Source organism: Mastigoproctus giganteus, chromosome 5, assembly GCF_048544385.1.
Source record: "Mastigoproctus giganteus isolate SK-2022 chromosome 5, ASM4854438v1, whole genome shotgun sequence".
Taxonomy (NCBI): Eukaryota; Metazoa; Arthropoda; class Arachnida; order Uropygi; family Thelyphonidae; genus Mastigoproctus; species Mastigoproctus giganteus.
Window position 1 is genome coordinate 204,868,120 of NC_143579.1, and position 26,525 is coordinate 204,894,644.

The window sequence follows — 26,525 nt, forward strand, 5'->3', positions numbered from 1 at the left end:
GTGACTAATTAAAAGTCATGCATCAGACAGCAAAAAAGAAAAATTGGAAGTTATTTATTTTTATTTTTGGTTTATTTATTTTACAAATACTTGACTTCCTTTCATAATTTTTTTTTTTAAATCAAAAGAAATAAGTTGTTAATATAAAAATATGCCATACATCCCAAAGTTCTGTCGATCAATTTATGGTTGTCCAGCAAGTTTTCAGCAAAAGGTGAAGTTAAATGACGTGCCTCTCCACCCATCCCACTCTGATGTCATGCCACAGCAACTATTTACAGCTACGTGATATAAATCTATTTCTTAATAGCTCATCTCTATTTTATTTCACAAACTATCAAATTATGAGAGATACTGTTTACACATGAGTAAAACCTTCTCTTACTGTTTTCAGAGGCAGAAGGCTTTAATCATATTGCATTATGATTAAAGATGTGACATTTCCTAAAATATACATAATGAAAATTACATGGAATAGTCAGACAGTAATTCTTAGTGAAAATCATCAATATGTCAAATGCTGAACATGGATGAATTATTTTTAAGATACACTTCAAATTATATGATCTTTGCAAAAGTAATGCAGTAAATTTTAACCAAGTCCTTTCAACACCATGTGGAAAAGGACCAGGTTAAAATCTCATCGAGATGGAAGAAATATTTATATAATTTATTTATTTATTTATTTATTTTTTTTTACTGTTGCCAAGTTAGCCAGTCCTGGATGACAGTGCCACACCCCATCACAATAGAAACTGATTTTTCATTCAGCAAAACAGACCAACTGATCACAGAATACATGCAAATTAAAGAACATACATTAGCATTAGTAGAGACAGATGATGCATTATTAAACACATATTTAGTAGATGTGTATTATATCAGAATGTAATAAACATATACTATTAATAAGAGTGGAAGACAAAACACATACAAATAGCAAATGGGATAACAAGTAGTTGAGTACAAATGTACAGAGGAAAAATTAACTCTGTCAACAAAATGAAATAATGATAACGTATAAATCCAGTAAAATATCTTTAATATAAATACTTTGTAGCTTTCGAGACAATCGTGTCTCTTTTAAAAAAAAAAATTATAAAAGGAAGTAAAGTATTTGTAAAATAAATAAACTAAAATAAAAATAACTAACTTCTAATTTTTCTTTTTTGCTGTCTAATGCATGGCTTTTATTAATTAGTCACTGAGTTATATATATAGTTTAAATTCATTTATCTGCCTGTTGGTTGATATTTGTCTCAGGAGTGCTATTTACAAAATGCATAGGCAGCAGCTACATACTTCATGGTTTATTGAGAAACATTTTTAGAGTAATAAAAATTCAATGCGGTGAAAAAAAAAAATGCAAAATAATTAATTCATTTATACGGTATACGTTAAACCAGTGCATTTTCATTTACAGAGGAAATTTAATGGGAAAGAGATGAAATCATCTGTTAGTCTTCTCCTCTGTTATCTGGGTAACTTAAATTTTTGATGAGCTGTAATATATTTCATTTTTATAGTAATTAATTTCACAATGCTTTCCTGCAATGATTGCAGGGAAGCTTTCCCCCCCCCCCCCCTCTCAGTAATATACTATTACTGCTGTATATGTGTATTGTCATGACAAAAGCAGTGTTACAGAAATGTAAATTTTTACATTTCTAACTAAATATATATTTAGTTTTGCTAGGTACCGATAAGATTATAAATTTACAATGAACGAATCTTGTTTCTTAATTAAATTTCTTGGAGTATAATTTTGTATGACATGCATAGTCTGTTTTTATTGAAGAAATATATAGCAAATAAATTTTGGAAAGTATTATTAACTTTCACTCACTTACACCCTTAATTGTAATAAGTTCACTCATGGGGTGTCTATTTAACAACACCATTCTTTACACTAGTGCCTCATAGATTACTAGTGTGAAGAATTGTGTTTGTTTCTTCATCTCACAAAGTTTTTAAAGTTGGGAGTGATTGCAGACAACTGAATTCTCATGTCAGGTACAACATTCAGTCTGTAATGATATTTAGATTTTATTGCTTCATACCTTGAAAATCCAGCTTTGCACAGATAAGTTGTGGGAAATGGAAGAAGTGTGAGCACTGCATATTTAGACACTTTCAGCTATTCTTGAAGAAGACTACACCAGAATTCAACAAGAGGAAGCTCACTGAATTTCTGTTTCAAGCTAGTATCAGATGTAATATCTATCACACACTTGTAATTTTGCACACACACGCCATCTGGTTTCTGTGAAATACAAAATGGATTTTGGACCCAGTTAGTGTCATCAATAGAAGTTGGGAAGTATTTCTGAAATGTCTGTTGTGAATCAGCTATATGTTGGACAATGCTACCATAAATAGTTTCTTCCAGGCTAGATTCTATCTCTATCAAAAAAAAAAGTCATTCAAAGTTGGAAAGCATTCATACAGCCTTTTTTCTACAAACCTCTTCCAAAATTCAAGTTTACGTTGAAAAGATGTAATTCTGTCCTTTGTTATGAATATTGACACAATCTTTCCTTAACATGAGAGATTTAGTTCAATCAAAGCTACAAAGTATTTATATTAAAGATATTTTACTGGATTTATATATTATCATTATTTCATTTCACCATAGATCCCAGTACAACAGGCCCATTTATACTCAAACTCTGTCAACATTATGTGAGAGGGTTTTTAAATTTTTTTTTAAGGACTGAACCAAGCGAGATGAGATTATTGCTAGATTTGGAGTACTACATTACTTGTCATTCTCATATTCATGTATTGTCGTAAGGGGGAGGGGCATGATGACCAGGTTTGAGGGTTTTTAGATAGACCTAGGAACACTTATACACATGGTTAAGGGGAGGGCATATGCCAATCTGCCCTCCCCTGAATATGCCCCTCTACTCTTTTTTTTAAGTATTCCAAAATCAATGGGAAGAATTGTAGTTTTAAGATTGGGGTGGGATTAGTAATTGTGGAAGAAATAACATGTAAAATGAAGCCAAGTTGACTAGAAGCCTGATAAAATGCTAGATATGTGCAAGCTGAAGTCCATTAGAAGTGAAAGTAATTCCTAAGGAGCACAAAGACATAATTATGCCTTGCTTAAACCACTTTCCAAGAAAGAGATGAAAATGTACACCATTATTAATGAAGGTAATAGACGGAAAAAAAAAAAAATCTTGCACTGTTGGAATACAGCAAATAAAGAAAAAAAATGGGGGGGGGGGGAGAACTGAAAGATACCAACTAAGGGTAAAGATCATTAACGCAGACATTGAAGAGAAGGGGTCTATGAGAGAAAAGCACTGGAGGCCTTCTCCAGAAGTAACATAGTAAAGAAAAAATATTCCTGTTAATATCAACTCAATTGTATAGGAAGTAATACGACTAGAAAACCGACTGTTTGTACAATATGGTGACGTTTGAAGTTGATGCTTGTTTTTTTTGCATTGAAAATTTGTGTTAAATCATATTTTCCATATAAGTCAATTGCATTTTTTACAGTCATTTACTGCATTTAGAACAATGTCTGCTATTTCTCTGAAAGTTTACATTGTGGCATTTCATTACACTTCATAGTACACCGTAGAGAAAGTGAAAGCAAGTACAGTACTCCCCAATATTGAAGGTCACGAAACCAAAGCTTACACAGGTGAAGATGATATGACATTGCTCATTTTGATGCTTTATGTGTAAGTGGGATACTTTGATTATGTAACGGAGCGGAGCCATTCCATGCCTGTTTAGTGCTATACTGCAAATTGGTTTCCTCTGTAAACGATGCCTCAATATGAAAGTAGATGCTAAAACATGTTTGCTAAAAGAAATTGACAACCTCACAGAGTCAACCTGAATTCATAACTTCCAACAATTTCATGAACTGTTTTAATCTGATGAAGGATGTGAGCAATATCATGGCTAATAAAAAAGGAGAAAACAATGTATATTTGTGTAAAATATATATGTAAGAAACTGTTAATACACGTCTTTCTAACTTCTTAAGGACATGTATTTAATTCAAGCATAGGTTTTTACATCTGGCATATAAGTCAAACTTAAAATTTCCGACGATTTTTTTAGTGCTTCAAAGTTGATTTATAAGCTGGAATAGTATATAATTTACAAATCAGCAGTTTGTGATAAGCAGAGTCAACAGTTGGAAGTTTCTGAGAAGATCAGTGATAAAAAATTATTTCTTAATAATGTAATGTGTGTTTTGTGATCCTCCATATAAAATTAAACGTCAAATTTAATTGCAGAATGTGATAGTTTAAGAAAATTGCTTCCACACTCCACAAATGATAATCACAACAAAAGCTAATACTATCATTTTAAAAAAAAGACCTTTTTTTTTGTGGGTTATATCCATTAACACATTAATTGCCATAACATTAATAAAAAATAGCTAACTAGAAGCTCCAAAAAAAAATTTTTTTTTTTTTAACAAAAGTACCACACAATGACATATACAAAAACATTGAAACCAAAAGCATATTTGGGGCTAACAAACAATCAAGGTTCAATTTACATTAAAAAATACATTATCTGTGACATTACTCAGCCATGCTACTCAAACAGTAAACTGAACTATGACATAACTGTTTGAGGTTTCATTTTCATTGTTTGACACATAACTGTGTTAAACAACATTAACTACAAAATCATTCTGGTGGGACTGTTAGTAACCCTCAGTATAACTTCCGTGTGCAAGTCCTGAAATAGGGCACCTAGCACACTGTAGATGACCACCCAGGTGCAAACCAATGTAAGCAGGGGTTGATGTGTGGCACTCACACCACAGGGAGGATGCCACCCCTCTGTGTTAACAGGCAATACTGGGTGGTAGATGAGTCTCATCAACCGGTGCAATACCACCACTTTGCTTATTGGAGGCTTGAAGTGGTGGAATTCATGTTTAGTCTCCAGAGTAAAGTTATGGTAAACCTCCTCCATCCCTTCCATCATGCAGTATAATTGATGTCTTTTGAAGCTATGATGGACATCATGGCAAGATCCAATCTTCCTTACATTTCAAGGGTACATCTCTAAAACAGTGTTTGCAGGCCAGCCGTTAGTGAGTAGACTGGACCGAACCTATTGGTAACTCTCTAGGAGGCTTCTGGATAGGCTAGTGTATTATTATCTTCTTCTACTCTGCCAGATTGGAGGGAGTCCAAGTAGTGTGTATGCAGGGGGCATTGTTTAGGCCACATTATGTCAAGCATCTGGGTATATTCTTATTATGTGTACACCATATTCAAAAATTCATTACTTCATACAGCATGTCCATCCACCTCTTCTTACTACTGAATACACCATGAATTTTCAAATTAAAAGAGCAAACTTATCTGCAAAAAGATCTAAACCTCCCAAACACTTCCTCATTCATTACACAAATATAGTGGTCTCAGTTCTAATCTCAATGATGTCCATTTCCACTTACAGTCTGCCAAACCCCGTGTACTTTTCTCAGTTATAGGTTGATTCAACCACCACTCATCTCAGTTGCCCGAATGATTTGTTGTACGATTCCTTTCGCTTCAAAAGTGGTATTTGTGCATATGTCCATTCTGATATTCCCTGCCTGAGACTTCGTAATTTGGAATCTCCTCTTATCAATCTTCTCTGGCTTAAAATCTTTCTGGCCTCTAGCATTCTCCCAACTCCACTAATCACTTGGAACTCTTTGACTTCCTCTCTTTGAAACTTGACTTTCTCCAGTTCAACCTTCCTAACAGTTTGATAATTTTCCTCGGTGATTTTAATGTTCACAACTCCAGCTGGCTTCCATTTTCTAGTCATACTGACTCACTGGTTGAGATGCTAAGGCTTTTTCAATTACCAATGCCCTCACACGGATTGTTCATTTACCTACCAGAATACTGAACAATCCTAACCATACAGCCAGCATGCTCAATCTTTTTCTCACAAGCAAACCTTCCAAGTGCACGGTCGAAGTGAGTGGTCATTTAGGCACCTCAGATCATAACTTGGTGATTGTCTCTTCTCCAATGGAACCTTTATCTCATGGTTATTCCCAACCTCATGTTGTTTGGCATTACAAGAATGCAAAATGGGATAATCCGTGTGATTTCTTTTCTTCTTTTCCTTGGTCGGATTACTATTTCAAAACTTCTGATGTCAACATTTGTCAGATTGTGTTCATGAAATTATTCTTGTAGGGATAGAATCCTTTATTCCACACTCCACCTTAAAATCTTGTGTCCTCTATCTAAACCTTGGTTTTCCAATAAATGTGCTAAGGCTGTTCAAAAGAAGAATATCACACATCGTAATTGGCTCATATCCAAATTTCCAGGTTCATTTTCTGCCTACACCAAAGCTTGCAACAATTGTTAAGTAGTATTTAATCAGTCCAAACTAGATTTCAAACAAGCTAAGATTACAAAACTTGTTTCTTGTCCAAATGGTAGCAGAGCATTTTGGTCTCTTGCCAAAGTTACTGGCTGGAACTTTTGCCCATCTTTGTCTAAACCAGATGGTTCTATCGTCACTTCAGCAAAGGATAAAGCTGACTTGCTAGCATCTTATTTTAATTCCAACTCATGTATTAATGATCTTGGTAAACCACCTCCCACCATTCCCAGTACATTCTATTCAATGCCTCCTTTGGTCTTTCGTCAAAAGATATGAGAAGGATTTTGAACAATCTTGATGCTAAAAAAGCTCCAGGTCCTGATGGTATTTCTCCACTTGTTCTCAAAATCTGTGCTCCTGTTCTGTGTCACCTTTTTTCACTTTCTTATTCCAAAGCTGTTTTTCGTTCTGCTTGGAAATTTGTTCATATCCAGCCAGTTCCTCAAAAGGGCAACAAATCCCTCCCATCCAATTGCAATCACCTCTACTCTTTCCAAAGTAATGGAGAAAACAATTAATTGCCAGTCTTAAATTATCTAGAAACCTTCCATCTGATCAACGATCACCAGTATGGATTCTGTCAATGTCGATCTACTGGTAATATTCATCTCTGGACAAATTCCATGAAAAAGTTTTGGTGAAACTCAAGCAGATGCTCTTGACATTTCAAAGGCTTTTGATAGTGTTTGGCATAAAGGTCTTCTAAATAAGCTTCCATCTTATGGTTTGCTAACTGTTTTTTGTAATTGGGTACCCAGTTTTCTCTCTGACCACTCACTGTGGTTGAGTGATGGTAGATGGCTCTTTCTTCTGACTTCTGCACTAATACTGGTGATCACCAAGGTTCAGTTCTTTCTCCCACTCTTTTCCTCTTGTACATTAATGACCTTCTTCCATCGACTGGAAATTCTATCCATAGTTTTGCTGATGATAGCACATTGCATTCCACCTACCAGTTTGAAAAACCTTGCCTTGCTCAAACAGCTTCAACTTCTCGAATATCCACTACCAATTCCTTAAATGCTGATCTCCAGTGGGGGCAATGATAACTTAGTTGATTTCAATCCTTCTAAAAATTCAGTCCTGTTTTATATCCTACAAAAAGGGTTATTCTGCTCCTATGCTTATCTTTGATGACACTCCGATTTCTAGACAAGATCCTATATCTCTACTGGGTACCACCCTAACTTCTAATTTCTCTTGGCACAAGCACATTACAAATATTGCTTCCTCTGCATCTAAAAGGTTTCCTCTTTCGCTCTCGGCGTTACTTTTCTTTCGAACAGCTATTTACTCTGTACGCATCTCAAATCTGCACTACCATGGAATATTGTTCCCACATCTGGGAAGGTGCTCCCAAACCTCTCAGGCTTCTACATTCCATTCAAAAGAGGGCAGTTAGATTAATTAATGATTCATTTCCAACAGTCTCTGCACTCTCTCTGTCTCATAGACATTCTGTTTCTGCTGCATGCCTTTTCTACAGATACTTCCAATGGCACTATTCTTCTGAATTGGCTTCTACAATTCCCCCTCTCTCTTTCAAAACAGTCCAAACACGTGCCACCACCAGACAACATCAATTTACTGTCCAACTTCAAACTCACAGAACCAACTTTTCATCTTCCTCTTTTATTCATTCAACTGCCGTTTTCTGGCACACCCTTCCTTCATATGTCTTTCCTGAAAATTACAATTTACAGAAGTTCAAGTCTAATGTCAACAAATATCTTCTCTCATCTTCTCAACCTCCAACCCAGGCATGGTACTAAGTACTATAGGTTCTTATACCTCTCGTGTTTGGGGTTTTCATAGAAAAAAAAAAAAAAATCTAGCAGGCCTTCTTTGGACATTCTTTAGAAGTTACTTTTTAGGTGAGGACCCTAAATCTGTACAATAATGACATCTCAGAATCATTTTATAGAGAAGAATAATAATAATTATGAAAGCTTATGGTATCAATGAAAAAAAAAAAAAAAAAAAAAGACAAAAAACCTACCACATCTCATTTGACCAGATCTTCTAACAACACATCTAATTCTTCCTTAAATTTCCAACATCAATTATTCTCTGGCTTAGAGTGACTTAACATAAATATTGTTCAGAATTCTTTTAATTGCTTTCTGCCAGAAAACCACGGGAGATAGAAAGTATAAGAAAGTGTGCTCAGTCTATATTGAGGAGCGGGAGGAAATTTAGCAAGACAGTTATCTTTAGATACAGATTTAATAGAACCATCAAGATGTAGCAAAGCCGACCGGGCTAGCCGAGTGGGTAAAGTACCTGCCCGGCAACCCAAAGGTCGCGGGTTCGATTCCTGCCTCGGGCTTGGATCAAAGCACTACAAAAACCTTGGGAGGTGCAATATGGCCACAGAAGCCGATGCGCCAACTACCAAATCAAAAAAAAAAAAAAGATGTAGCAAAGGTGAATGTATGGTTGACCAGAATTTGCAACCAACGACTTTGACAAAAGATCAGAATGTTTCATTACTATTTCGACAAAAGCCAAGTTTCCTACTCTAGGAGAAGGAAGGTTTCAAAAAATTGCATCTGAATTTGATGATAACTTGCTTATGACTGTTCCAAGCTAGCAGAAGCAGAAATGAAATTGAAGTATGGATACAAGCAAACTGTTATATGCTTTATTTTTATCCTGATCAATTATAACACACTTTTTGGAAGGCCAGTTATTATCATTAACCGTATGGTGGAAGGAAGCCTGAGGCTTATGCTGCACCATCAGAAAAAAAAAATTTCTGAATTACCCTGTGAGAGAGAGAGAGAGAGAGAGAGAACAAGAGTCAGAAGGGAATCACCAAGATTTGGAGTGGAATGGGGAATAAAAGACTTTATCCCTACAAGAATTATTTGGTAACATAATTTGAACAAGTATTTATTTAATTATTTATGTTCTAATACAAAAGGTATTAGAACTTATAATACTCTAGTAATATGACTTAATTCAAAGTTGAAAAGACAATGTACTTGTTTAATATGCAACTTGAATATTTGCAGATTATAATTTTCAATTATTTATAAAGGTAGGTTGTTTTGAAAAACAGAAACAAGGTAAAAATAAGAAAAAGAAAAAGTTTGAGTAGCACTGTGAATGCAATGTTGACTAGTTGAGGTAAGTTTTCAAACTGGTTCAGAAGAATGGAATGAAATTATAGATACTAATTCAGAAGAACAGCATAAGTGAAAATAAACATGCGATAAGAGTAGAGCTATCAACTTCCACAATGACAGACGGAAGTTTGTTCCAGCAATTAACCACCCGCTGGCTAAAGGCAAATTTCCACACATCTATTCTACATCTGTCTTTTCTTAATTTAAATTTATGCTCCCTTAGGTTCGTAATCTGAACAAGTGGAAGGATCCCATCAGAATTCAGCGTGCTCAACCTATTCAAGGCCTTATACACCTCAATCAGATCACTGCGCAGGTGCCTAGTCTCCAGCCACTGCAATTTGCAGAACTTAAGCCTCTCTTGGTAAGAGGATCCCTTCATTCCCCTCACCAATCTTGTTGCCTTTCTCTGTACACGTTCAAGCAAATCTACATCCTTCCTAAAATGAGGCCTCCAGACCTGTACGCAGTACTCAAGGCATGGCCTGACCATTGCCTTATACAGAGGGACAATCACCTCCTTTTCCCTGCTAGCAAAATTCCTATATATCATTGACAAAACCCCATGACCTGCCCTGGCAGCCTGTCTGCATTGCTCAGAAAACTTCATATCTGACTGCACAATTACTCCCAGGTCTTTTTCATTTTCTACCACCTTAAGTGTAGTACCACACAGTTGGTACTTTTCTCTCGGGTTACTTCTACCCGTATGCAGTACTTTGCATTTGTCAAGGTTAAACTTCAGTTGCCACTTTTTAGCCCATCTGCCTAAATTAGCTAGAACCTGTCGCAGTAGCACACTGCCATTACTGTCATTAACAACCCTGCCAACCTTTGTATCATCTGCAAACTTCGACACTAAGCCTGATATACCTTCATCAATATCATTGATAAATATACAAAACAACAGTGGTCCCAACACCGAACCCTGTGGGACTCCACTAATAACATTAGTCCACAAAGAGCAGCACCCACTGATTACCACCTTCTGTCTTCTCCCACTTAACCATAATTGTATCCATTGTAGCAACTTACCCTTAATACCATTCTGCTCCAATTTGTACAAAAGTCTTCCATGCGCAACAGTGTCAAAAGCTTTCCTGAAATCCAAATATATGATATCAAAATTATTTCGTGCATCCAGTTCCTTTGTAACCACATCATAATAACCAATCAGATTTGTCAGACAAGACTTTCCCTTAACAAACCCATGCTGTGCCTGAATTATTGCTGCAGTCTTGTCTAGATGATCCTGCAATGCATCTTTAACCAGTGACTCCATTATTTTACCCGGAACAGAAGTTAAACTGGTCTGTAATTACTCGTGTCACCCTTCGATCCCCCTTTGTGAATTGGAGATACATTTGAAAAACATGTCCAGTCCGTGGGAACCTCCCCTGAGTTGAAGGATGCTCTCATAATTATGGCTAAGGGTTTGCTTAGTTGTTTTGCCACCTCCTTTAATATAACTGGATAGATCCCATCCACCCCAGGTGCTTTTCTTATGTTTAACTTCAACAATTTCTCCTCCACTTTGCTTTCGGTTATTACAAAATCATTAAGTATCCTGCTACAATTTGATAACCTTCTGCCATTTTCAAACCTTAATAATGCCTCATGTGTGAATGTAGAGGCAAAATACTCATTCAGTTTGTTTGCTAACTGAGCAGGATCATCAACAGTCGAACCATCGATGTCAAGTGGACCAATCAGATTCATCCCCTTCCTTTTAGAGTTTATATAAGTAAAGAAATCCTTGCTGTTTTTCTTAGCATCTTTTGCCAAGGATTTCTTGTAATCTGCCTTCGCCTGCCTAACCTCCTTTGTGACCTGATTATAGACTAGCTTATATCTGCCATAGGCTTCTGAGTCGCTTGATAATTTATATGCATCCCATGCATTTTTCTTCTCTGTCATGAGTTTCATTAGATAACCATTTAGGCCTAAACCTTGAACAATATTTCTTAATAGGTATGAAACTTTTAGTAGCATCCACGATTAATTCCTTGAATGCTTCCCGCTTAGAATTTACTGTTGGTACATCGTCAGTTGATCCCACTGTACAGAATTTAAAAAAACTGTCTGAGACCACTGTCAGACAAGACTTCCCCTTAAAAAACCCATGCTGTGTCTGAGCTATAACTGAAGTCTTGTCTAGATGATCCTGCAATGCTTTTTTAAACACTGCCTCCATTAATTTCCCTGGAACAGAAGTTAAACTAACAGGTCTGTAATTACCCATGTCTCCCTTTGATCCTCCTTTGTGGATTGGGGGTCACATCTGCACGTATCCAGTCCATGGGTACCTCCCCTGAGTCCAAAGAAGCTCTCATAATTATAGCTAAGGGTTACTTTCTTTGCTACCTCCTTTAATATAACTGGATAGATTCCATATACCCCAGGTGCCTTTCTTATGTTAATCTTCAACAATTTCTCGTCCACTTTACTCTCAGTTATTACAAAATTATCTAGCTTACTGCCAAAGTTTAATACACCTCTGGTATTCCCCTCCCTGAATAACTCCTCATGTGTGAATGTAGATGCAAAATATTCATTTAGTTTGTTAGCTACCTGAGCAAGATCATCAACAGTTGAACCATCGATATCAAGTCGACCAATCTGATTCATAACCCTTCCTTCTAGAGTTTACATAAGTAAAGAACTCTTTGCTGTTTTTCTTTGCATCCTTTGCCAATGATTTCTCTTAATCTGCCTTTGTGTGCCTAACCTCCTTTGTGACTTGGTTACGGACCTAGCCTCATAGGCTTCCATATCACCTGTTAATTTATAGGTATCCCATGCATTTTTCTTCTCTGCCACACGTCTAATTAGTTCATCTGACATCCATTTAGGCCTAAATCCTGAACAATATTTCTTAGTTGGTATGAAAAACCTAGTAGCTTCCAAGATTAATTCTTTGAATGCTTCCCATTTTGAATTTGCTGTTGGTAACATCATCAGTTGGTCCCACGTATAGAATTTAAATACTGTCTCAGACCACCGTAGTCACCTTTACGAAAGCAAAAACCCTTCCCTTTACCCCTGATGGTAGTTACCTCTTTGAGTAAATCCCATTTCAGCACACTGTGATCACTGCCACCTAGTGGTTCCTTTATCTGCAGATTCTTAATGCATGAAGAATCACTACTGATAATGAGATCAAGAGTATTACTCCCTCTAGTTGTCTCCCGAACATGCTGCTGTAGAAAACAATCATCCAATAATTAAAATTAATATCCCCCATTATAAGACACTGATTTAGTGGCCCACTATATTTCTCTGTACAGTTGTTTATTATACTCATCAGTCATTAGGCCTATAACACACTCATACTCTCAATTTTGCTTTCCCAGTGCTTATGTTACACCAAACTGACTCGACACTGCACTGTCCAGCCATGTCTACTGGCTGTACTTCCTTGGATTTTATGTGTTTCTTAACCAATAGCATAACCCCTCCTAACTTCCTGTACACATTGTGCTCCCCAAATTCCAGTTCTGCATTCCTTATATCTGTGACACCACATCTCTGTTATCCCAACAATATCTGCCTTTGAAGTTTTTACCAACACCTCAAATTTATTTACCAAACTCCTAGCATTAGTGTACACACAAGTATACATGCACCTGTTTCTATTCTTAGCTACCATAACAAAGCCCTTGTTTTTACTTGTTCCGCAATGACTTCCAGCAATCTCTGGAACCCCCCTGCACCTTGTATTATGAGAAGCTTTCAAAGAATTGTGCCTCTTTGTGAACTCAAAAAAAGAAACATAACAGTAGGTCAATATAATGGCAGAAGTATAGCCTTGCACACGAGCGGACATTTTCCAGTGCAGATTGTGTTTGGCAGAAGGGGGGGGGAGTGAGAAATGGAAAGGGGTGGTGGGATGTGAAAGAGAAGGAGGACATTACTCGCCAGATCCTACAATCCCGGTGTAGCCAGTAAAATTGGCCCCTGGATAGCCCATCATGTTCTGAGATACGATCACAGAGTCTACGCTTAGTTTTCCCACCATAACAAACCTTACACTCTGGGCAATAATACAATAAATGAGGTTGGCACGATGCAATAAAGCAGCATTTCCCAAACTGTGTTCAGTCAGATGTGAACAAGTGTTCCATGAACAACTGTAATTAATAATTAAAAACAATAAAATACAATAAATAAATTTTGCAAATTTGCAGTGTACACCTCTTTTGTATCATTATAATTTTTAACATTATTTTTTTTCGATTATTTATATATTTCCATAGACTAATAAACAAATTATTATTATTATTATTATTATTAGCCATATGGTGCAAGGAAGCCTGAGGCTTATGCTGCACCAGCCAAAAAAAATTTTCCCTTTTACCCTGAGAGAGAGAGAGAGAGAGAGAGAGAGAGAGAGAGAGAGAAGTAGAAAGGAATCACCAAAAAGAGAAGAATGATGATATCCAGCTCAGGACCCTGGGTGTGCCAAGCCCATTCTCACCAGATGTGAGCCCCTGGGGAGACCAGATGTGAGCCCCTGGGGAGTAGACTGCAAAACACTATTTTGGTGGGCTTTTGCATAAAGAAGTATGCATAGAGGTAAGCATCTACAAAAAAGTAGTAATCTAATATGCCATTTGTATGCAATTTTGCCTGGAGTACAGGGTGTTGAAGGAGAGGTGGAAGCGAACCAATATCAAACTGAACTCACTTCCTTGTATAAATTTTTTTTGATAAGTATCAATACTTCTAGAAGCAAGTACTCCTAGTATTGCAAATGTGGTTGATGAAAATGAACACAACATAGTCACACTTCAAAGTGAGGATGAACAATTGCAGCCTTTTGTTCCCCAAAAATCTGAAGTAAAGAAAAAAAAAAAAAAAAAAAAGGAACCAACTAATAAAAGACCAAAACAAAAGTATGATAACAGTTATTTGAATTTTGGCTTTACATGTGTTGGAAATAAAGATGCTCCTGATGTACAGCGTGTCGTACGTAATAAAATATTAGCAAACAGTTCTTTGGCTCTAACATATTTATGAAACTTGTGTTTTGTAAATATGTTATAGAATGAAAAGTGTTCCGTGAATAAAAAAAAGTTTGGGAAACGCTTCAATAAAGAGCTCATTGGCTTAACTTCGGAAAGATGAACTGGAAGATGTTTGCACATGTGCAAGGCTATACTTCTGCCATTATATTGACGTACTGTCATGTTTCTTTTTAAATTTTTTTTTGACTGTGCTAAATAAGCTGATTTCTTGCATCATATGCCTCTACTAATGCTAATGCTATACTTACTGCAATTATTTTTGACATGATACCAACAATGTTGAGAGGGGGCAGAGTCACAACCTGTCAATCACTGCTTTTCCTTGCTTCATCATTTTGAAGGGTGTACTGCTAACTGAAGTTTGGCCAAATACATGGTTATATCAAAAATTTAACTATTTTGAATTATTTTTGCTGATTCTTAAAATGGCACTAGGAAGCACTTTGAAGTTGTTGTTGTTGTATTTGGGGTTTTCTGGCACAAGGGCCTCTTGGGCCATATTGTGCCTGTTCGATATTTGCTTATCACAAATTTCTCATGTTATTGTGATCATAGCCTATAATAAAGATTTATCTGTTTCAAATAAGTAAACAGTTCCTCCAAATTCACGTCATTGCCAAGAATCTGCAATAAGGTTGTTGGTTCCTTCAAATGGGATAGGGAGGTAAAGCTTGATTTTTTGGTAGTTGAAAGTTGGGGACATTCAACGAGAATATGATTTATTGTCAACTGCAACTGGCACAACAAACACTGAGGAGGGTTCTCTCCCATAAGCAAATACAGATGAGTTGGATGTGAATGTCCGATGTGGAGCCTTGCCAGAATTACTTCTTGTCGCCTGCTTTTCCTGATACTAGATGTCCACAGTTTTGGCTCTTTTTTTATCTGCAGCAGTTTATTATTTATTTGAGCTTTCCAGAGGTCAGACCATTGCTTCCTACATGATGTCTCAATGATGGATTTGTAGTCGGTGTAGGGCACTGTTTGTTGCCTTGAAGTGCTTGAGTCAGGGTGTTTAGCGGCGGCATCCGCTTGTTCATTACCTGGAATGCCTACATGACCAGGTATCCAGCAGAAGGTAACCTTCTGGTTGGCTTTTTGACAGTAAAATAACTTGGACCATATCTCTTTAAGAATTGGATGAGAGGGCGACATGGTAATTTGAATGGCAGTGATTGCGCTTAAGGAGTCTGTGTATATCAGAGATTGCTTTATACAGCTGTTGTGTATTCTATCTAGAGCTAGTTTAATTGCAAATAATTCTGCAGTATAGATACTGCATTCCATAGGAAGAGACGCAGCAACTGAGAAGGTGGAAGAAACTGCTGCAGCACCAACGGCTGCATCTGTTTTGGAGCCATCAGTATTGATAGGTACTTTATCTGAGTTTTCCAACGAATGAGTTTTATGGAGCTGTTGATAGTTGATATTTGCCAGAGAGGATTTTCCCCATTTTAAAAAGAAATTGTCGCAGAGAGGTGAGAATTCAGTCCAGGGAGTTTCAGGAGTAGCAAGGTCTTGGAATATGTTGTGAAATTTAATATCACAACTGATCATGAGTTCTTGCAGTCAAGTCGAATCCCTGCGGGGCAGTTTTCATTAGGCTTACTGTGATATAATTCAGCATATTGGGGATCAAACAGGTACTGCCAGCTGGGGTGGGATGGAATGCTTTTAATTTTTGCTGCATAATTACACAATAAGGATTTTCTCCTGATATGCAAAGGGGGTTCATTTGCCTCAATATACAGGCTGTGGACCGGAGATGTTCTGAAGGCTCCCACAGCTATCCTAAGAGCACTATGCTGGATGGTGTTCAGACGTAATAGTGAACTTTTCCTAGCGGAGTCATAGACAGGTGATCCATAATCTAAGCGTGATCTTATTAAAGCTCTATGCAGATGAAGGAGAGAGCTTCTGTCAGCACCCCAGGACTTAGCAGAGACTGCTCTTAGGATGTTCAGTTTTTTAAGATATGTAGTTCGAAGGAAAGCAATATGGGAAGCAAAATTAAGTTTATTATCTAAATATAACCCCAACAGATGGAAATTGTTAGTGACAGGAATCAGGTTGTTTTTTAAAAATATTTCTGGATCTGGGTGAAGTTTGCGTTTTTTACAAAAATGAATTGCACTAGATTTCTTTTCTGATAGGGAATAGCCATTCCGCAATGCCCATGATTCAATTTTAGCGATGGAAATTTGAAGTTGTCTTTCAATGGTGTTCATGGTTTGGGATTGACAAGAAACAATGAGGTCATCAGCGAACATATACAATTCTACTGTATTCGGTACATCCTGCGTCATGTTTGTAATTCTTATTGAAAATAACGTCAGACTAAGAATGGACCCCTGAGGAACACCCTCCTCTTGTTCAAATGATTTGGATAAATTGTTCATGTATCTAACCTGAAATGTTCTGTGGCATAGGAAGTTTTGTATAAAGTGGGGTAAATGACCTCTCAAGCCAAAAGAATGAAGATCTTGAAGTACACCTATCGCGGTGTTATCAAAGGCTTTCTCAATATCAAGATTGATCATGACCAGATGTTGTCCCCTTATGAAGGCATTTCAGATGTTTGCTTCTGCTTTTATCATTACATCTAATGTGGACCGGTTCTTTCGAAACCCGTACTGATTGTTATTTTGAAAGTTGTTAGTTTCTAGGAACCACGTTAGCCGCCTGTGAACCATTTTTTCCAGGACTTTGCCTAAGCAGCTGGTCAGTGAAATCGGCCTGTAATTATGTGGAAAGCTGCGATCCTTTCCTAGCTTTGGAAAGGCCAGTATAATTGAGTGACGCCAGGAGTTTGGGTAAGTATTTTCTAGAAATATTCGATTGTAATATTTTAACAATGCCTTTTTGTTCTGTTGTTTAGTTGGATTATCATGACGTAGTAAATCCCATCTGGACCAGCAGCACTACTGGAAGTTTTATTGAGCACTGATGATTTTTTAATTTGCTGAAAGATTGGGTTGTAGGTGGATACGCCTGATATACTGGCAAATGATTCGGCTAAGGCATTTGCAATTTCTGCCGGAGAGGACAACTCCTTTCCTTTCCAGTTTAATATTGAAGCCGGGGACTGGACATATTTGCCATCAAGTGTTTGTATTTTCTTCCAGATGAGTCTGATATCTGTGTCCTTGTTTATACTAGAGGAAAAGCTAATCCATGCTTCTTTTTTTGCTTTCCTTCTTATTTGGCGGAACTTAGCTTTCATTCTTTTAAAACTAATTAGGTTACTGGTTGTGGGAATTTGCGGAACAAATTCCAAGCCCTATTTTTTTCCTGTTTAGCGTATGTATAATCCGGATTCCACCAGTAATTACTGTGTTTGCGTTTCCCAGGCAAGGACTTTAGTATTGTAGAGTTGGCAGCTTGTAATATTTGATTAGTTATATGTTGTGTGACATAATCTATGGGCTGAAGTTGAATTATTTCATCATCTAACTGAACTATTTCATCATCTATTTCATCATCTAACTTCCAGTGTGCCCTACGAAATTTCCATTTGGAGCGACCTGGCAAAGGGGAGTTTACCCGTGTTTGCAGCTTGCAGAGAATTGGTAGATGATCACTATTTAGTGGATTTTCAAAAACAGACCACTCCGTATTAGTACATATGGAGGGAGAGCAGATTGAAAGGTAGGTCTATTGCACTCATGGATCCTGTAGAAAAATGTATATAGGTAGGCTCATCAGTATTCAAAAGGGTAAGTTGACACACATCGAGAAGATTTTCTATTAGTTTACCTCTTTTGTCGACTGTTGGAGATCCCCACAGCGAATGATGAGCATTGATGTCTCCGAGCAAATAGAAAGGAGGTGGTAGCTGGTCTATTAGATTTTCTAGATTTTCTGAGGAGATTGAGGAATTTGGGGGAATATATATAGATGCTATTGTAATAGTAATGCCAATTTCTGCGCGCATTGCCACTACCTCAAAAGGAGTCTGAAGAGCAACAGGTTTAGATGGAATATTATTTCTAACAAGAACCGCCACGCCTCCACGGGCCAGCAAGTCGATACTCCTATCTCTTCTGAACATGGTATAATTTTTAACGGTAGGACACACTTATGGATTTAAATAGGTTTCTTGTAGGGATATACATGCTGGTTCATAGCGGTTTACGAGATCATGCAAGTCATCTTTTGCATTACGAAAGCCTCTACAATTCCACTGAAGAATTCTTTCCATTATGGGTTCTTGTTAGTTGTTTTTGCTTCTGACTGTTTTTTGGTTGTAGCTTGTTTATACGTCTCTATTTTTACTTTGTCTTTCTTAGGAAAGAAAGGACATGTCGTGTCCATGTCATCAGTTGCGTGAAGTTCTAAAATTCCATCATCTGAATTTTTCTGCTGATCAATATCCATTTCCGTTGAAATCCGTGGATGCACCATTGGGGTTTCTGTAGCTTTTGGTTTCACTGTTGATGCATCGGCTGGAATGGAGATTGGAGTATTGCTGGCTTGTTCAGTTGTTTGTTGTGAAGGACACTGTTTGGGAGAAGTGAGTATGGATCGTGCCCAATTCGTGATAGATGTATAGGAGGAACTGTAACATCTGTTTGGATACTTACTGATTGCACCTGTGGCATATGTACGCTTTGGCTCCATTTTGATTATTTCTCTTCTTGCCTCTGAATAAGTGACTTTGTTCTCCACTTTATATTTCTGTATTTTTTTCCCTTGATTCCATAGTTCGCATATTCTGGAGAAAGCTGTGTGATTACCTTTACAATTTGGGCAATGAGGAGTGGTAGCATTGCAATCGGATTGGTTGTGCTCCTTCGATCGGCAGTTAGCACATATTGCCTCACCTCTGCATGCAGTCTGAGAGTGTCCATATTTTTGGCACTTATAGCACCTGATTGGGTTTGGGATGTAGGGTCGGACATGGCACTAGAGATAGCCTGCTTTGACAGATGTTGGTAAGATGGGAGAGCTAAAAGTGAGGATTATGCTCCTTGTTGGACTGAGAGTACCATCTTTACGAGTCATGATTCTCCTGGCTTGGATGACTCTTTGTTCTCGTAGCTCTTTGACTATTTCCTCCTCTGATACGGTTAATAAGTCCCATTCTGCAATTACTCCCTTGGAGGAATTTAAGGTGGCATGGGGAGTGACTTTTACTGGATGTCCGCCGAAAGTTGTCAGATTTAATAACCTTGCAGAATGCTGGGATTTCATGGTCTCTACCGGAAGATCCCCAGACTGGAGTCACCTTACTGATTTTGGTAAACCTGCGACAGCCTCTAAGCATTTTTGCACAAGGAATGGGGACAATTTACTCAAAGGCTGGTCTGATGTAGAGTGCAGTATAAGAAATGCTGGTATCTCCTCTTGAGGATTTGTTTTCAACCTCTTGGGTTGGGAAAAGTCATCATCGGTGTGTTTTGAGCTTGGAGGCTCTAAAGGTGGGAACATATTGTTATCCATCTTTGCTCCTTTCAGCCCCGGGAGAGTGGATTTCTTCTCCCAGGTTACCGGCCCCGCTGTAAGAACTATTCTTACATATATTTTTAGGAATTTATAATATCTAATGTTTTTAATAGATAAGCACTCAGCAGATTTGCTTGTGCGGTGCACCTTTCAATACTGAGAGATTAGCTTAACAGCAAGGGGGGGGCGCTGACCGAACTGTGATACAATGGGTAGGCCAGTTTGACGCAGTTCGTGTGTACAGAAAAAGGGTTGTGGCCAACTGACGGTAGCAGGGGACAAAAGAACGCCCACACCCCTAAAGTGGTTTCATACTCCATCCAAAGGGAAGACCCAGATCAGAGAGCTCACCGTGTTCGAGCGGTAAACAAAGTCCAAACAGGCCGACACGGGAGGCATTCTCAATAATTTCACAGGCGGTGTCTTGCAAGGAAGCGTGACGGAAGAGGTAAGTGGTAGCGGGCATCCCAAAGATAGTTCTACAGATTGCTTAGTGCCCGGATGTTCTCGACACAAAGGGAGCTCGACCTACCAGACGCGGGTTGGGACGACGAGGAAAAAAAATGAGCAAATGAAATTAAAGATGAAGAGGGAGAGAAAACTATGATTGGACGAAAAATAAGGGAGAGCTGGAAACAAAAACTCTGATGCAGGAAGAAGACGGGGGAGAGCCCGAAAGTCAGAGTCCCGAAGCCTGGAAGGGAAAGATCCGGAGGAGAATCCCGGAGAGGCGCGAGAGTGGTGGAAAGATATTTTTGGGAGTGCGGGAAACGCATATAGAAAGTCTGATTATGATAGCTGAGTTGTTATTATTTGATTTTTAGGAGCATTAGCAACTAAGGCCATATTGCTCCGGGATATGCGGTGGTCATTCCCTGACCTTTCCGCATCCTCCGTATTTAGTGGTGACGAGCTCGAACCCCGGTCTAATCAAGAAGCGAGTGCTACGCACTGCTGCTCCTTCCCACCTGGCTACGGAGGCGGCTGATAGCTGAGTGGGTAAAGGTAATAGCGAAAGGCAGAATGACCTGGAGAAAGTCCTGAGTGTGGGAAGATCGGCGTGGAGGCAGAAAAGAGCTGTAAGCCTAGCAGATCAGGGAAGAAATCGGAGGAAGACCTGAAAGATCGGAAACTCATCCAGGTGGTAGAAAAAAGATACCAAGTAAGTCAGTTTAGTGAATTTTACTAACGAGAACGGTGTGGTAAAGAAATCCATGGGAGAAAATTGGACAGGACAGTTTGAGAACTATTTTAAAGTGAATACTACTATATTGTAAGGATAGGAATAAGATATAATAGAAATAGAGAGAGTGAATGTTACTCATCTGTGATTAGAGATATTGATAAGAAACTTAAAGAAACTTGTTAAAAGTAAGAATTGATTTCATGAATTGTCTAAATGCTATTAACGGAGTGAAGTGTATTCAGTAGAAATTTCCTCCATAGAGTATGTAAGAGAGAGACTGAAAAATAATTGGAGTTATTCAGTTCATGTTGGAAAGGATATATATATATGACCATATAAAGGTGTATAAGATAGAATATTTAAGATTTAGTATTAAAATATAGTGGAAATTTCAAGAAGAGTGATTAAGGGAGGACACCATTTCATGTATGATAATAAGTACTGTGTTGTAAAATTTTGGTAATCATGAATATATAGTGTGTGTAAATAATTGTTATACAAATGGTAAATAAATACTTGTTATGTTAATTCCCCTTGTTTCATCTTAATAGACTGACCTCAGAGCTATAATTAGTAGTACGAACTATCCAAGCTAGGGAAGCTAATATAAAGAGAAAAAATAATAAAATAAAGTCCTCAGTACTTGGATCTTCTGATGAACAAACAGGATAAAATTAAGGGAATAATATATTATGCAGCAGGTAGCGTGTGGGCCTTGGAAGGGAAGTGAGGACCCCCCCTGTTTAAAGGAATAAAGAAAATAACAACAACAGCCTTTATGGTTCCAAGGAAAAGGGGGAAAGAAATAGCTAAGGGATAGATTAAAATAAGGTTAATAATAATAAATATATATATATATATAAATAGAAGGAATAATTAAATTATCCCCCCCACACCACCACGGGAAGGCAGGAGCAGTGCCGCTAGAGTGACCAAGCGGTATAAAAGCTTGTATATTAGTTTAAATGGAAAAAAGAAAGGTGATTTGCCTTTCTGAAACTTAGTTACAGATCGTAAGTCTAAGTTTACTATTATTTAATGAAAACGTAAGAAAACTTTTATAACTGAACAAAAACTGCAGCTTCGAGAAAAATGCTCTAGAAATCACTGAGAATCGCTTGATCACTATAATGCTTGGCATCCGGGGCCGCACTTTGAAGTAAGACATGCCTGAACTAAGAAAGGGAAGTTGCATGCTTGGGTTAAAACACTTTCACACCATTTATATTTCTTTCTCTTTTTCTCTCTCTTGAAAATATTGCAGAAAGCACTTCTATTTATATTAACTTTAACTACAAAAATTCTGTTTTTAAAGACTTCAACACACAAAATATGACACTTATCCACAAAATATAATGTGGATAAGAGATCTACCACAACAAATCTATTGTTTTTATAATCTACTTAGATAGCTGCCTATTATTATGGCTATAATTAATATTTTTATAAGCATTTTGATTTTATTTTGGCATTTCTTCAGTTTTTGTTGTGGCTGATCTGAACTCATTGATCTTGCTTCTTCTTCAGACTTTTTTTTTTCTGAAGAGCAATGTTCTCTTTTTCATTTCACAATCTTTATGAAAGGATCCATCATTCTAACCACTGAAATGTTGAAAAAAATCATATGAACATATCCCAATATGTGTTTGCTCATTCTTGTCTGCAATGCTACAGCCTTTTCCCAAATTAATTCTGTTTACTCATAGCATACTGATGATATCAGAACTTTGTAATACTTTTCCATATATCACAAAACTATAAGAAATTATGTAATCATGAGTTAAAAACTAAGATAACTGCATCTTCTCATTCTACCTTAAAGTTAATCCGAGCAAGTCTAAAAACCTGTTTCTCTTGTTATTAAAAAAATAAAAATAAATAAGCCAAAACGTTTCTGCCCCTCTTGCTGAGTGGCATAAAGATCTTGGTGTCATTTATAACAATAAATTTGCATTTAACCAGCATGGGCAACTAAATTTCTCAGTCCACCTGCTCAACTAGAAAAGTTGAGCAGGTGGGCTGAGAAATTTAGTTGCCCATGCTGACCCATTCATTCTGGCTATTCAAAGAGCAGCTTAACACTAAAAAAAACCCAGCTTTGTTAATATGTACAGTTACAAAAAATTTTGTCCATTTCAATGGAGGGTTGAACTGGAGACACATCTAAATGGAATCACTGTAGTACAATACTGTCTGTGGTGAAAAAATGTAAAATATGATTTCATATGGACCAATACAAAGTTTCTAATTTGCACTTGTGTGTGTGTGTGTGTGTGTGTGAGAGAGAGAGAGAGAGAGAGAGAGAGAGAGAGAGAGAGAGAGAGAGAGAGAGAGAGAGAGAGAGAGAGAGAGAGAGAGATTGGGGGGAGGGGGTTGCCACAAGGTGGCATAGCAGCTATAGGCTGTGCACTACAGTAGCAGTTCCCAAACTACTGAGATTTACGGATCCCCTTCAAAAATCAAAACATGTTTGCAGACCACTATATATACATATATATATATATACACATACAGACAAACTGCTAATAACGTAAACCTGACCAAATATTAATATCATGAACTTCTATAAGAACAGAATATGTATACACACATATATATATAACACACACACACACACATATATATATAATTACAATTACTATACACAGAACAAATAATTTGAAATGTGTATACAAATTAACCCCAGGGGCTCACATCTGATGAGTATGGGCTTGGCACGCCCAGGATCCTGAGATGGATATCATCATTCTTCTTTTTCTTGGCGATTCCTTTCTACTTCTGTCTCTCTCTTTCTCTTAGAGTAACTCGAAATTTTTTTTTGGCTGGTGCAGCATAAGCCTCAGGCTTCTTTGCACTATATGGCTAATAATAATCGTATAGAAAATAAGTAATGGTTTATAATGAAATTCGTTGTGATTCTATTATTATATTTTTTAAGAAAATAAACACATTTTACTTGATACCTTCTAAACGTTTCGAGGATCCCCTCGAACTGGTCTACGGACCCCAGTTTTGGAAATGCTGCACTACAGCATTTACTAATTGGACTGTTACAACTGAACCTGCACATCTAGGTTCATACATAGTAGTTTCACATAGTAGTTTCTGCAACACTATGAAACAAACAAGCTATCCATTATGGCCAGTGTTTATTAAAAAATAAATAAATTGAACATCACCTTCCTTTAGCATTAGTAGAAGCATATGATGCAAGAATCAAAGCTTATGCAGCATCAGCCAAAAAAAAAAAAAAAAAATCCCATTTCACCCCTCCCATTCGTTCCAAATACCTGCCCAGCTGAGCCTTAAATTTATTTAGGCTATCAACTTCCACAAAATGGGATGGAAGTCTGTTCCACCAACAAACTACTCGCTGGCTAAAGGCAAATTTCCGCACATCTATCCTACATCTGTCTTTCCTCAATTTGAATATATATCACCTTATATCAGGCGAGGATCATAGGTTCCCCCCCCTTCCACAAACCAAACAAAATTTCAGAATGCACCACTGGTATGGACTGAATATAGCATATTCATGTTATTCACATGCACGGAAACTATAGCCGTTACTCCAACTTCGCATAGAGTATCTAACACTCATACACCGATCCTAGAGGGCTTCATTATGTTTTGCAGATGAGGGCATTCGTTCATTCATCGCCGCTTTCCCTTCCACTTCAAGTACAAAAAAGCTTGTATTTCAAGATAAACATTTAAGTGAATCTGCGTTGTAATACTATGTTAATATGAATGAAATTAAAATAATTATTGGCAAGAGGACCACAAAAAAATAACCATGAGTCCCTGACAGGATATCATGCTGGATCCTGCATTTACTTCTTCCAGCCATATTTGAAATAATTTTTAACTCATTATTTCTGCAACAGATAAATTTAATGAGGGAAGTTTCGCGATTCAAATAAACTTTTATTATTAAGCACTGCGCAAGATGCTGATATTATTAGGTACAACAACCTACCTTTTGATGATTTTCAACAAGATAATCGTAAGTGCTTAATTTCAATACACATAATGCACGAATTATTTCCCACGTGGTTTTACTCTTGTAAGCAGCCTTGGTATTTTCAAAGGACAAATCTAAAGGGTCGCGTTGAGAAGGTTCTTCATCTTTCTGTGGTTCAGCTGAAGACGTTGCCACGACACTTGCAGGCGTTGACTTCCACCTAGAAAGAAATACTTCGTTTGTAAGTGGCGCCCTAGAAGACAATCTGTACGTGGAATTGCACGGCATAACATATCTACTGCACTTTGTAACTGATAACAAGATACCAACTGCAGCCATTGCATGTAATGCTATTTGAGCAATGCAACTGCTTCTCGCCGTAGCTGCCTAGATGGCGCATTAAAACCAGCGCGATGCCGCTTGCGAGCTCATATTTAGGTGTGTCTGGAAGATTGCGGTAGCGACCAATCGTTTTCGCTCTTGAGCAACACACCTACTCGTTTGACACAACCACCCACAGAGTAGTAAGATGTTTCTACTCTGTGCCACCACCCATGTATACATACAAAGTGCGTGCGTGTGTATGTACAATGTAAACACACTGCGCGGATTCGAAAAATATTAACAAGGAGAACAATAATATTTGGCAACAAAAACAAGATTAAATATGTTTTTTTGTCAAATGTTTATCTAAAATTTGAAAATATTATGCACCAATTTATTTTTCGAGCATCGGGATTAATTACTAATATGCTCGCAGTACTGTAATCAACAATGATCACATCAGTACGGATGGAAAGCCTGTACACAGCCACTCCCCGACTTACGTAAGGGTTGCGTTCCGCGGAATGCTACGTAAGTAGGGATTTCCCTAAATGCTTATGCAGCACTCGCAAATTTGATTGAAGCAAAAAAGAAATGTTCGACAAACATGTAAATAGAATTATTTATTCGATTTTTTTATCTCATGCGCAGGAAATATTACAAAAGTGTACAATATTACAAAAATGTAAAAAGAGAGAGGGACAGGCATAACGTCATCAAGTTTTACCGTTCGAGCATCGTTGCCAGAATTAACTCTCCAGTTGATAAGCACGCCGCTGCGGAAGTTAAGGGCTGTGGGATTTAAAAGGGGTTTTTTCAAACACATCACAAAATTTCTCTGCAGCTGCAGAATCGGCACTAGCGACTTCACCGCATACTTTAATGTTTTGGAAATCAGCGCGATACTTGAACCTATTAAACCACTCGTTGCTTTCCACAAACTTGGCTTCGGGTTCGCCGTACTTATCCTTAATATCTTCATAAATACTTCTTGCTTTTGCTTGAAAGGCCGTTGGACTCAGCGGCACTTGCTTCTGAATCTGATTTTCCATCCATATTAT

The 26,525-nt window shown here is 37.5% G+C and overlaps 1 protein-coding gene across 1 annotated transcript in view; it reads right to left on the reverse strand.

Annotated features, from left to right (window-relative positions):
• Positions 1-25,479, reverse strand: part of LOC150086025 (proline dehydrogenase 1, mitochondrial-like) — a 116,989-nt gene extending 91,510 nt beyond the window's left edge. The window contains exon 1 of the mRNA XM_090373654.1: positions 25,156-25,479. Within this exon, the coding sequence (XP_090229780.1) occupies positions 25,156-25,479 (324 nt within the window). The remainder of the gene's footprint in view (positions 1-25,155) is intronic.
• Between the last annotated feature and the right edge of the window lie 1,046 nt (positions 25,480-26,525).